At 39.2% G+C, this 14,385-nt stretch overlaps 1 protein-coding gene across 5 annotated transcripts in view; it reads right to left on the bottom strand.

Annotated features, from left to right (window-relative positions):
* The window catches only part of doc2b (double C2-like domains, beta), a 149,357-nt gene that overhangs the window by 14,693 nt on the left and 120,279 nt on the right, over positions 1-14,385 (bottom strand). For all 5 annotated transcript variants that reach the window (XM_053230355.1, XM_053230357.1, XM_053230356.1 and 2 more), the window contains 2 exons: positions 8,402-8,476; positions 7,175-7,284 (listed from right to left, as the gene is read on the bottom strand). In XM_053230355.1, coding sequence (XP_053086330.1) covers positions 7,175-7,284; positions 8,402-8,476 — 185 coding nt within the window. The remainder of the gene's footprint in view (positions 1-7,174; positions 7,285-8,401; positions 8,477-14,385) is intronic.

Consider the following 14,385-nt stretch of genomic DNA (forward strand, 5'->3'; position numbering starts at 1 on the left):
TTTTTTTTTTTTTTTTTTTTTTTTTGGTAAGGGCAGTGTTAGCTCAGTATTTAAGACGTTGGACTACTGATCAGAAGGTTGTGAGTTGTTCAAATCCCAGCACTGCCAAGCTGCCACTGCTGGGCCCTTGACCAAGGCCCTTAACCCTCAACTGGTCAGTTGCATAAATGAAATTAACTCTAAGTCACTGGATAAGGGCATCTGCCAAATGCCATAAATGTAAATGTAGATGTGAGTGGTTAAACTGGGCCACGATGCACAAGCTGAGCCAAAGGACAGAGCTGTAGCACTGCAGAAATGCCATGCATTCTGAACATTTGGATGGACGAACAAGAAGAGAAAATAAAGGATGTGCTACACGAAATGTCTTAAACTATTTATTTAAGTATCTAATTATTTATTTAGTGTTCTCCAGGCTCGGGTGATTTTTGTGAGTCCTGGGCTGTACTTGGGAATGTTTTGTTTCCATTTTTTTCTGTCACTGGATTTCTGGCCAGTGAATGAAAGCCCTATATTCCCCAAAGTTTTTTGTTTTTTGGTTTGTTTAATTACGTCCAGTCTGAAACCAAACCAATAGCAAATGAACCAAACATCAATTTCGCTGATTTGGCTTTTGAAAACAGACTAATAGGTATGAAAGCGCCCTGACATTTGCAGCATCAATCCAAGCAGAAACAAAGGTCATGTCCAAAAAAAACCCCAATGTCAATCTGGTCATGTCAAAAACAAACAAACAAAAAAACTACTGCTTTATAACTTATAAATAAGTCATCTTTTTATCTCACAGTAATTGTTGCGTCAGGATTCCCAAATACAAGGGATGTTCTTAGCAGTTCTAGTATCATTTTTAAAATCTAGATGGGTTATGACTCATAGCGCTGTTCATGTATCATGTAACTCCTCAGGAATTGACAGATGGTTCGCCAGTGTTCCTGTGAAGTAGTGGGCAGTTTTACAAATCTCTAGCTTTCCAGGGGAAATGGCTGAACTGAAACTTGACAGTATGATATGCAGCGGACAAATCTTTAACGGCTTGACGGAAGGTAAAATGAACATCTAATTTAACATTAGCTATAGATTTAAATAATGGGTCATGACATGTCAATGCCATTTTCCAAGTTAATAAGACAAAAAAACACAGCTTGCCCTGTTACCAAGAAAGTCCTCTGTCCTGAAGACTTAACCATGGTGGAAAACTAACTATTACAAAGCATTGTAAGTAAACATTTATAAATGAACTTCTCCTTACAGAGAACTTCACTATATCAACAATTACACATCTTTCTTTGTTAAATAACATATTTTTTTAACTCCATTTAAATTAGCCTTAGGTTACGTAGAACATCCGCCAGTTATTTAGAACGTACACATCTAAGTTGTTACTATAGAAATGACACAGTTTTGATTAATAATTGTAAAATATTACAGTGTAAAGTTTTTTGAATGTTGAAAGTGATACATCGTGTAGTGAAGCAGAGTTTCGTAATATGATATTTTTGTCACATCGCCAACCCATACTAGATATTACTATATTATATTTGGACTTCAATCCATCTGTAGGTGAGATGGAACTGACATAAGTGTACATATGTACTATTCTCAAGGCTTTTCTTTTATTGCAGTGTGTGTGTGTGTGTGTGTAGGTGTATTGGGGATTTGGTATACGATTGCCCACTCACTCACCCACATACTCTCATTCACTCAGAGTCTCACAGGTCTTGTAAGTAGCTCTGGTAAGTGCATACATGACACTTTCCTTCTAATTTTAATGTATATGGGGTTTTCACTTGAATAGTTAAATGTCACTAATGAAACTGAATTCTTTTAGTGCTCGCAGAATCTGCTAGAACTTGGACTCCTGTAGCTTCAGGAGTTTGGCAGACTACTAAGGAGGAGTCCACAGTCTCGGCTTTCATGATGTTGGCAGCTTGTGCGTGCAGATTTTACAGAAGAGAAAACAATTACACTGCTTAATCAGACGTTGCTGCCATGTGTGGGAAAGAGTGTATAAAGCTGCATGATGTCTAATAAGGAATACCTGACGATACCCGAGCCGTTTTCCCCCTTGTTCTTAATTAATGTTAGCACTACGAGGCAGAAGTGCTGCGTGAGTCAGAGATCTGTGCCACCTCACTTAGCTACTACAAAACCTTTTCTTGCCATCACTAGGGACAGTGTTAGATAATTCAAACATTTTAGGTGTTGTACAGTATGTAAGGAATGCAACACAACAGGGTGCGTTGTTTTAGGAAATTAATCAACGTTACGGTGGTGTGATGGCGCGAGCTGTTGTTATGGAAAAGTAATCAACGCCTTCTGACCGATCGGAAGTGAGAATTCAACAGCGCTGTGAATCTGGTTGAAATACATCTGAACATGTTTCTGAAAGAAAAGACAAAAAGTGGAACTAGGAAGCATGTCAGACTGAGCTTAGGGGTGAAGCCCACCCTTAGAACACCACCTGGGGAGACAGCGGGAGACGACAAATAATAAGGACAAACGAGTTCAAGAATGAAGGAGACCCTCGAAGGCATGGAATAACCCATTTTGCGGTGAGACAGACGGCCGGAGCGCTTCTTTGCTCACATTTCATCTGCTGCCAATACAAATTGTTCCAAACGCGTTTCAGTGTCTCGTCAGGAAAAGCATAAAGGAAGCGCTCTCTTTCTCACACTCCGGACTCAGGACTCACTGGATCTTTCAGACCCTTTTTTTTAAAAAAAATGTAGCACGTCCACAGGTTTGCCAGAGAGAACGTCTTGGCAACGTGGGACTAGAATCATGTACATTGATGTTCATGAATAATGGCTAAATTTAAAGCTGTATCGAAAGTGGTACAATGTGCGAGATGACGACTTCTACTGAAACCCCACAGGCTAGATTAGAGCTAAAGCATAAATCCACACAACACACACTTGCAGCACAAGAAATCAATAGGAGGTGCTGCAATAACCGGTGGTGTTGACAGTTCAGATAAATCGGTGAATACGGTGACATAACCACAGTGCAGTAAACTCAACTGAGCGTTCATGTCAGTTCCTATACACCTGCAACTAAAATTTTGTTTGCTACAGATCTGATATATCACCTAGGTGGAGTCGGGGTGGGATGGGTATCAGCTCCTAGCATGTTTTCTATATATTTGTACAGATATTAGACACAAAAGACACTAAGTGTTTCGTACTCCGTCATGCCACTTACCTTGTGAATAACTTCGGCTGTAATGGGGTCTGCTACCTAACACACCTTCTCTCTCACTTTCTTTCTCATATTAAAGATAAAACCAACATAAAGTGTCTTTAGTAAGGTGTTTGGCTATTAAAGCCACCATAAACTGTAAAAAGATATGTGCACGTCTATTATGTTCTACTAAATTCCCATTAACCAGCTACCTTTTAGTTAATGATTAGTGTAGTCTAATTAGCTAGAACATTAGCTTAATAGTTACACATGTCGATGTACACTGAAGCTGTGGCGAACCTTACTAACACACTTTTATGATTTTCCTTTTGCTGGAAATTCATCCTGGATATAAATAGTCATATACGAATTTTCCCATGGTTCAGCCTCATTGATTACTAATGTTGTGTAACGCTGACTCATGAAGAGATTGTCTCAGAGGAAGAGATGGTCACGAGGAGTCACAATTGGTTTATGCAGATTGTAGTATGATGTTTGTAGTCTTCGGATTGAAGCCACGATCCATTTACAAGCTATCTTTACTTATTGTACTTTAGCTATTCCAAGTAGAATTTATGTACTTACAAGCAAATCTTAAGGCTAAAAGTCAGTCGTTACAGGCAGACTTAGGAGAATATCTATCTGTTAAACTAATTTTAGATGATCAGTAAATCACAGAACATCGTAGGACCAGATCTGTACTGACTAACGCTGGCCATCCACGTCACAGTCAAGTTAATGCGCAATATTGTGAAATATTGAAAGACAATAAGCACTTTAAAAAAAAAAAAGGTATTGTCTTGAATACAAGTGGAGTGGATAGTGAGTTAGTTGGGTCGGGGCCGAGTTTTTTTTTTTTTTAACAACTCCGTGCTTTGGGCAGTTATGCAGTTATGCAGATTGCCTGATAATATCTGTGTCGTTTTATAGGTTATAGGCTACATCAAAAAGTAAATACCAGACTGCGTATCATCTCTCAGTTTAATTGGTTTTCTCTAGATGTTCAGCTACAAAGCCAATATTACTCAAGGGTAAATGTTATACTCTGGATAAATGTAAAATGAAATTAAATACTACGTATATGCACCACTCGTATAGTGAACAAACACACAGTCAGTGTGTATTTACCTTGTACCATGTCAGTCAATCACTGCTGATATTTATTCATGAACATGACGTCTTCTTAAGAACTTAGTAAAAAGTTACTGAGTAGTTTTGTGAATAGATTTCAAGTGGAAACCTTTACTGGGGAACTTAGTGCTACTTAGAACAAATCTTATCAGTAGAACTGGACATTTTGTGAATACAGCCTTAGACAATCTAGAAAGTCTAGAATTTCTGCAATATTACAATATTAGGCAGTAAAATATTAAACACAGTACTGCTGAGTGTATGTGTGCCACCTTCTTGACTCCTACTCAAGAGACATGGGAACTGAGTGCATGTCTCTCATTGTTACTGAAAGTCTTTTGACGTTTATGATCTGCTCTTTTTATTTGTTCATGTAGTAGAGAGCTACAGAGAAAGAGAGAGAGAGAGAGAGGCACATATAATAAAGTAATTTCATTCCTTGAATGTCTACACAGAGAGGCTGGGTTTGCAGGCCAGGACGCTTAGCCCTGACTTATGGGCCGGAGACAGAAAGCATTTCAGAAATGACAGATCGGAGGCTGCTGATTTGTCATTGTTTAGTGCTTATTTGCATGAAGGGCGAGCGCTCGTCCTCCGAAAAGAAAGACCTTTGAAGGATACTTTGTGTTTCCATGGAAACTAGCGGAGAGGGGCCTAAAGAAAAGCCACGGTGAATCATCAGGTGGGCCCTCCCAGATCAATACACATTACCTGCACATACACACACACACACACACGCATAGCTAGCTACAAGCTTGCTCTGGTAATACGAATGTGCGGGTCACATGGTGGGTCACAGTATTGGAACAGGAAGTAACAAATTCTACCTACAGAGCATCACTATGTAGGATGAATATTCATTACTTCGTCAATTTCTTTAAAAGAAATTTAAATTTAAACTACAAAAAACCTCCCCCAAAGTCTAAATGATCACTCTGTATATCAACAACAAAGATGCTGAATTAAAACTGAGCTACACGAAAGATCTCTAATTTCTCAATATCGTAATGTTTCACAGGAAAAAAAAGGCTGCATCTCTAAAAGCGGTGGGACGACAGGACTGACGGGGTTAATGCTTTGCTAACACTTTGCCAGCAGTCATTAGCAGTCCTGAGAACGTACAGAGTTGTGCTGTTTATCACAAGCGATCTCTGCAGAGCCGTTGCCATGCCTCATTAATTTCAGTCCAGTCCAGACAGACATGTGAGAGATGTGGCACACTCGCCCTTTTACTCCTAACCTGCAGCGATTTAGTCACAAATACATGCATTATTTCTTTATTTATTGGTGGAGAATGCTTGATGGTTATGTGAATGTGACATCTGAAGAGAGACAGATATGAAGTGCTTAGTATAGGCATGAAGCAGAGACTGATATGTCCTCTTCTTCTGCTTAGGGAACAAACTGCACTATTAAGAACAAAACAGAATGGAGCAGATATCTACTGTTCTATACAATCCTCCTCTGCCAGAGGAAATCTCTAATTCCTATTAAGTAAAAATGGAATGCATTGTGAACGTCCGTGAAATCCACAGAAATTGCATTCGACTTGAATACCAATGCCTTCCATTGCATGCCTTCCGCTTTTTCCAATAACGGCCACCAATATTAATTGAGCACACGTTGACCTCAATCATCATTATCTCCTCATGCTGCATATGTTTCCCCCCATGAGCTCACATGACTTGGTTATGAGTTTTATATATAGCTGGTAAAATGTTAACAGGCTTTTATGCATAGTAGACTGAGAGGTTTTAGCAATACTACCACAAACAGTATCTGCTTTATCTTCAACTGAATTTTTACGTAACATCTTATATGAGGAAAGGTTAAAGGGGATGAATATGTTGCATTAGACCGGTTGCCAGACAAGAAGAATGTCAATTAACCGCTCTGTCACGGAACATGAAAAGGATGGCACGATGGAGCTGATATAAATAGAGATGCCATTTAGAAATTGGAATGGCGGAGTAAAAAGTGACAGCACATTAAAACAAATGTATGACACACATTAACCCGTGCTGCTGTGTAATGAGGGATAACCTCACTGCAACTATGCTGCTGTTTCGATAAACTTAATATACCCTGAACATTTACTCTGTAAAGTGGCATTAACTCGTGCCAATTAATTTTCGATGAAATAAAAGATGGAGACACTTGTGGTGTACTTCTTGTCCATTTATAGTTACATTTAATATTGTGGAACAACATGCCCTGAAGACTTTCCTCGTGTCGGAAATCTTAAAGTGTAAAGACAGCTTTGCGTCTCTGACATTGGAGACTCCTTCCAAAAATGCTAAATAAGCTACATACACAAACACACACACCCACACACATACACACAGTTTTTAAAACCTGTTCATGTGGATATGGTACATTATTATGTAAACAAAACGATCGATTTTTTAGCTCGGATTTGCGTCAGGACCAAAATGGTGACGGAAGTAACGAGGCAGAACAGCATTTGCATTCTCGTTCATGTATTATTGGTTAATGGATTTGTTATGCACACAATCTCCCGCATTAAAAGAAGATTAACCTAGTTGCCTAGTTGCACAGACAAATCCCTTCTTTGTGCTGATCTGTGGGCAGATTTAAACCACAAATCGCAATTAAAAAAAGATTTAAGATTTAAAGTGAATATATATATATTATTTTATATGTTCGCCCAGAATTTAAAACCTCAGCTGTCTATGTGGTGAATGCAGAATGGGAAAAGTGTAACGCAGACCATGCCAGTTAATGAACTAAGTCAGTGCTTATCAGAGTGTGATAACAATGCTGTGGTTACAAATGGGAAAAGACAAAGCTGTGATGTGGATGTGTGTGTACGTTCAGGAAGACTTCAGGTGAGAGCGGGTACCTGAGTGTTTTGCGGACCATATCCTCATCGGTGATGCCGTAGTAGGTCAGCGTCTCGCTCCATACGGGGTTGAGGGTGTTACGCAGAGTCTTGGTCCGGAGCTTATTGGCCTTAACAAGAAGACAAAGTTCAAGAAGAACGCTTGAGGGAAATCAAACCATCGCGTGACAATAGATCTTTAGCTCATTTAGAAAAACGGAAATAGAAAGTGTACGAGATGAAAATCTGATGGTAATTACACTCCTTACTCCTTCCTTTGCAGGAAGATTCAAAAGTAAATAATACAATTCCACATCATTTTGGTGAAATATATTTATGGTTTATTAAAGTTCAGATGGCAAAGTCTGTTATAGGCAGGAAAAAAAAAATATGGCCAAAAAATAAAGTCATTCTTAGACTGCTGTCCAGGGGTGGGTGAATCTTCAGCTTTCAAAATGTTATATAATGCTCCTCAAAGACGTTATATAAACTTATTTATACATTGCTCAGAACCAGAAATAAGGCTTTGCTGTGTAACAAAAGCAAATCAACTATTGTACTTAACTATTGAGCAAGCTACTTGTTCTAAATCCCACTGCCTGCTGCATTATACACGTTGCCCGAGGTGATCTGGCTCATGGTAGAAAGATTTATGCTAGTCAGATTAATTAGCATGCACAGACGATATGTTCAGAATCGGGAACACGCAAGTATGTGGAACCACTGATGAAACTGAGCGAAATAAAGACCAGCGCTAAGCTGTCATTTAGTGCATCATGCAGTCAATGTAAACATATCTAGAGAAAATAAAGATGCTAGCCAGTCTCAAGCAACATATTTTACATATGATGTGAGGACAGAATGTCACATCTGACACCAAAAACATACAAATATGATGTATTAAATGATCGTATACTCGTTCATTTTACTTAGTCTGTATTACTTAACTTGCTAACTAGCTCACCGTGAGCTATTACATTAAGTTAGCTACCACTTTTTTTAGCCAAGTCAGTTAAGTTTCTGCTCACCAATTACATGGGACTCTTGGGAGCACACTGGAGCTTCCACTTGTCCAGTGGGCTAGTTAAAGAATTTATTATATAATTTTGCTCCAGCCTTGTGTAAGCTAAATTCACCACACACCACATATACCAGCCATGCAAATTATATGCATTATCTATACAATTTTCAAATGTACTATGTTTTAAACGTGTAAAATGTGCATGTACAGAGCACATAAGTACATACTTTGCTGGCGCCAGGTAGCAGGTGCAGTTTAACATAGGGATCTGACAGCCCGTTGTGATCCATGGGTTTGAGTCCCTGTGTAAGAGAGAGAGAGAGAGAGAGAGAGAGAGAGAGAAAGAAAGAGAGTTGTTTAACAATGACAGCCAGGATGCATCACTAAAGAACGTAGCTGAACTTTTCCGGGTTCATGCGAAGGCGTGATTACAAAGAAGCCTCACTGATCCAAAGGCCTGGGAGATCTCATTCAGGAGAACTTTTCTTTTCTGATATGAACCAACTTTGACAAAAACAAACCAAACTAATTAAAAACAAGAGGTAGAACTACATGCCGACAGAGAAAAAATAACCTTCCCATAACCTGTAATATAATAAGATCCATTTAAGTGCTAACAAAAAAGGTAGAACTTGTGGGCTGTGTTTAAAAGCCCACAATTACCCAAAATGTCAAAATACCCGAAGATAGAAATCTGCTTTGACATGACCTTAACAGAGATGGAATGTTTGGTGCCACGGTGAGAGCTGTGAAGTTCATCGACAGCTGATTAATACATACCGGATGTGTAATTGCTCAACAAGGCTACATTTAAAGGCTAAGTGTGGGAGTGTCAAGATGGGAATAACACAAAAACAAAGGTGTTATGCAATATTTTCTCCTAAATATGTGGGCTGGCTGTGTGCTATTCACTTGTAATGCAGGTCTCTATCGGTCCAGATTATATTACAACATACAACCACTAGCCACTTTATTAGGAACACCAATCAGCCAGTCATTTGTCAGCAGAGCAATTCATAAAATCATGCAGATACATGTCAAGAGCTTCAGTTTATGTTCACATTAACCGCTGATCTTAAATGGTGTGAAAAACAAAAAAATATCCAGTTTTGCAGGCAGAAATGCCTTGTTTTATGTGAGAGGTCTGAGGAGAATGGCCAGACTGGTTTGAGCTGATAGGAAGGCTGTGTAAGTCAAATAACCACTCTTTACCGCCACGATGAGCAGAAAAGCATCTCAGAACACACAACACGCCAAACATTGAGGCGGATGGGTCACAACAGCAGCAGACCACATCAGGTTCCACTCTTTACAGTCAAGAACAGGAATCCTAGGCTATAGTGATCACAGGCATTCTGAGATGCTTTTCTGCTTACCATGGTTGTAAAGAGTAATTATTTGAGTTACTGTAGATTTCTTGTCAGCTCTCTCATCAACAAATCTTTTCTGTCCGCACAACTGTCACTCACTGGATCTTTTTCATTTTTCACACCATTCTGTGTGAACTCTGGAGAATGGCATGCATGAAAATCAAAGGCCATCAGCAGTTTCTGAAATAGTGCCATAGTCGAAGTCGCTGAGATCACATTTTTCCCCATTCTTACGTCTGATGTGCAAATGAAGTTCTTAACGTGTATCTGCATGATTTTTTGCATTGCCCTTCTGCCACTTGACTGGCTGACTGGATGAGTGCATGGATGAGCAGTTATACAGGTGTTCCAAATAAAGTGGTTGGTGAGTGTATGTCTCCCTCATATGCCTGGTGCTTGAAGAATGATGTTTTTTTTTTTTTTTGAGTAAGGCTGCAAAAGCTTTCGAATCAACTGAGAGTTTTAGCATGTCAAAAGAGCTTAGCTTGCAGCTCTCAGAGCTATTTCAGACATTTCTTTCTTTATGAGAAAATCAGTTGGAAACAGCTGTGGAGTATTAGCGTCCACTGCTGTTACACCCGTCATGGATTCTGCCTGCTAAAGCATGCATTTGGGTTAGGTCAATCAAAGTACCCCAGCTGTCCCGTATCAAACCTAAGCTGAGTGCTATGTATAGACAAACACATTCCACTTGAGACAAAGCATCAATATCAAATTGGCAAGGAGAAATTAAAGATTAATAACTTGTAAATTAAATATTTCCCGCTACGGTTAGCCATCACATTTGCTCAAGGGCAAGTGATATGCTGACAGCCTAGCTTGACATTGTGGAGATATTTGATGCAGGCAGGGTACGCCTCATAAAGCTTAGCAAAAGCTGGTTTCAAGTTCACAATACAAATCAAGGATTCCTCCCTTTCATCTCTGTGGTTCAGTAACCAATCACTGAGACTTACTGTCAAATCTCTAAAACAGGCATCAACAGCCATCAAAGAAAGACAGCTGAGCAGCAATCCAAGAGAAATCTGACCACAAGCTGTGTCCAGCTCAAAACAGTTCAGGTCAGTCAGAGGTTATTGTGCAGAACTAAAACTAAAACATGCAGATGAGACTTATGACTTCAATTTTAAGATGGAACTACTAGCCAATATAGTTGTGGGATGAACTTAATTTATCATATGAATTTATATTTAACTACAACCCTTGGCATGGTTTAGTTTCATGGCAAACTAATTAATCTCAGAATCATTTGCAGTCTCTCCTGTGTGGGAAGTTTGTCATGATAAATCAGAGTTGGTAGTATTATTGCAATATGATCTTGTTATATTTAGTGTATATTTAGTGTTCAATTATGTTGGGAAATTGGTCCTTAACTTCTTTCTTCATTTTTATGCTGGATACGTGGTTTGTATTTTACTTCTTACAGGGTCCTACTGTTAAGTCTTTGTCTCATCCCCTGTATAATGAGAAATGAATGAAAGAGCAAGTGAGTCAGGTTGTCTCTCAGCCACTTACATGCAGTCATGCAGGATGTAAGTGCACAGCACAGTACGTCAATCTCTCCTACCTATTTTACTCCCACAGGCTGACAGAACAACAAAGCTAATAAGTGTTTCGTGCTTTAGCAAGCAAAGATGGTCCCAGAGGGGCAATTGCTGCTTCTGTTGCAAGGGTAATAAAGTGTAAAACAACTTTTTTAACATTTCTGCTTTGTCTCTCTTTTCTTTTTTCTTCTTAGCTGCTTCCAGTCATCTGTCCCTCAGTAACATATAGGGTCCTCTCATTTGTCTTTCACTTGACGGAAATACAACCGTCTCATTGGACCTAAAAGGCATCTTTCAAATGTCTTCGCATTCTCCTGGCTCTGTGTGTGAGTGTGCTTGTGTGTGCATGGACTACAGAATGACTTTCACTTTGAAGGTGCATCCCTTGAGGTCAGCTCTACCACAGAAGAAGACTTCTACAATGTGCCAAGAAAATGAGTGAGTCTGTAAGAACAATCCTCTGTCTGGTTCCTCTCAAGGCTTCGTTTCAGGGAGTTTTTCCTTGGCTGCTCATTAGGGATCTAAATGATTTGTAGCATTATCTATTGTTAAACGCACAAAGCCACAAATCTGAATAATGACAAATGTTTTGACTAACCAATAATCCTTCACTTCAGATGTAATCCTAGGTTCCTTGAAGGTTACCTTAAATAATCTGTCAACATTCTGAAATCTAATTGTCTCAAATAACCTCCGGGAGGAAGTTTATCATCAGTTGCTTGTCGTGAAAACGTTTAAAAAAAAGTGTAGAGTTGCTTGTAAATGTATAAGTCCTCCCATAAATATCTGGAATTTGCAGATATAGGAAAAAGGAGGCCTGGACTGTACAATTGTGCCATCCCAGCTCTTGACTAAGTGTGATCCACACAGTGCTAACAATCTAAAATGGATCTGAGTGGGCATTAACTTTTCACACCAGCACTGGACAATACGGGTCCTTGGTGATATCATATGGACATCTTCCATGCCTTCAACAGTGAAGTTATATCTTTGTACTTTGGCAAGTTTGTAATGGTTTATATTGATGTGACACTGATCTAGAGTCCTTTGATCTTAAAAGTCATGTCTCTCATGTATGGCAGCAAACTAACACCCTGTTCACCAGCATTCCCATTTCACAAGCATACCTTGCGATCTGGATGTGGATGCATTGAAGTCAGTTGGGCATTACACCTTCTTGTCAAAAAACAATCAGGCAGTGAATGCAACTATGATTTAGACAACCAAGATTTGACAACTATCAAGCTGGCCTCTGAACAATGGTGGCACATGGATCACTGTAACCTAGAACACATCAAGTCAGCAAAAAGACTCAATTCTTCTCAGTGTTGTTGGTCTCTATTCTAGTCACGTATGCAGTTTACTGTCTTGCTGACCCAGTTCCAAGAATACTAAAGCAGATGCTTTTTCCAGAATCTAGGAGTCCCCCGACCACAGGAATATCCTATCAGTGTCTTCAATCAGGTGGAACATTATGAACCCAATTCAGTACACTCTCTCAGCAAATTCCACACCACCAGAATGCCTACTTCACAAGATGTATGTACTGCCTTCGTAGTGCCTTTACCTGAGTCATAAGGAATATTGGCAACTGGACATTCTGACATCTGATGGAGCCTTTCATTGCTGTAACATAAGCTCGCTGATTTCATTAGTTCCTCTTCGGTCTGTGTCCAAGCCAAGTCACCCCGCCAGTTGCAGTGTAGTCTCACAGTGGCTTTGGCTTCACACTGCAACAGACTTTGTGATTAATCTTCCCAGGAACTAAGGCTTGGCAGTCATCCCGGTAGCAATAAACTGATGATCAAATGCAGGTTCTACCTAAGGGACTGCCCATGGCTCTAAAGACAGTGGAACTGCTATTTCATCATGTGTTCATCAGTTATGGCCTACAGCACTGGCAACAACAGAACAGGAGTAGAATGCTGTCAAGAGCTGACCATGCAAAAATTAACCATTATCCTTTACTCATAGCCCCCCTGTTTTTCAGTACCCTGCTCCACGCCAGCATGGACGACCCAAAAATGTGGAATGTCTCTTGGCTGCCCCTGGGTTGATAGGGGGCACTTCCATCACTTCTTGTTCGTCCTGAACCTGAATTCTTATGGACTCTAATAGTTCCGGTTTCAAGTTCACTGCTCATGCTAATTGGTTATCAAGCTAACATCTGTTCCTAGGTTACCATTTCTGTGTATTTAAACACCTGACAGGTGGCAACAGTGCAAACTCTCACAGAACTGTAATGTATCATAAGCTAAATGTTATTGAACCTGGTCATAAGTCAAAGGGTAGTTTCAACACCAAACAGCCTGTTGCTGGATTAAACTGAGAATACATTATCTGATATCTTTCCACAATATTAGATATATTTCCAACCGAAATATATATATATATATATATATATATAAACACAATTTACATGGGAAAAAAAGTATATATATATATATATATATATATATATATATATATATATATATATATATATATGTATTTACTTTTTTTCCCATGTAAATTGTGTTTGTTTCTTATAAACTGTGATAGTTATATTCTGAAAAGGGCAACAAGATAATGGGGCTCATGAACCATAGCCAGGAGGTCTGAGATTTTTAACATTTTGTTACAGAGGTGGAAATTACAACCCACCAGTATCAAAGCTATTTTATTTATTATTGAATTCTTATAGTTATTAGCCTGTTGACTGAACTGAATGTGTTTAAATCCTCAAAACATTCTTAAATAATGAACCAAATATTTGAAGAATATTTAGAATAGTTGGTATGAAATAAATCTGTCCTGAATCGGTTCATGGGATTTTTTTTTTTTTATTAACTTTACCGATACATTTTATTTTTTTTTATTAACTTTACCGATACATAAACTTTTCCACCTCACCCAATGGTAAAAACTTCTTTGTGTTTTTTTGTTGAGTTGCTTCCCCTCAAAATTTGAGCCAACTCTACATCTGGTATACTGTTCCAGGAGGCACATCAGCCTTGTCAAATTACACCTTTGCATTCTTCAAGGCAGCTTTGTGTGGCTTAGACCCTGTATTCCCTGATGTGATTGGGGGGGGGGGGGGGATGACCCCAACAATTGTCACCCTGAGGAAATGGCATAACTAGACTTCTCTGTGGGTGACGTTGGCACTTAATTGAGAAGAAATGCATTTTGGAATGCAGCATCAAAATGAAGTGGCTTCCTGGGCTCTGTGATTGTCACACTGTGACTGAATAGGCAGTTGATCATAATTGCTGGGAGAGCAGGATAAATGACCAGTGTGTAAGGCAGATGGGTGCC

This window comes from Pangasianodon hypophthalmus, chromosome 27 (assembly GCF_027358585.1).
Source record: "Pangasianodon hypophthalmus isolate fPanHyp1 chromosome 27, fPanHyp1.pri, whole genome shotgun sequence".
NCBI lineage: Eukaryota > Metazoa > Chordata > Actinopteri > Siluriformes > Pangasiidae > Pangasianodon > Pangasianodon hypophthalmus.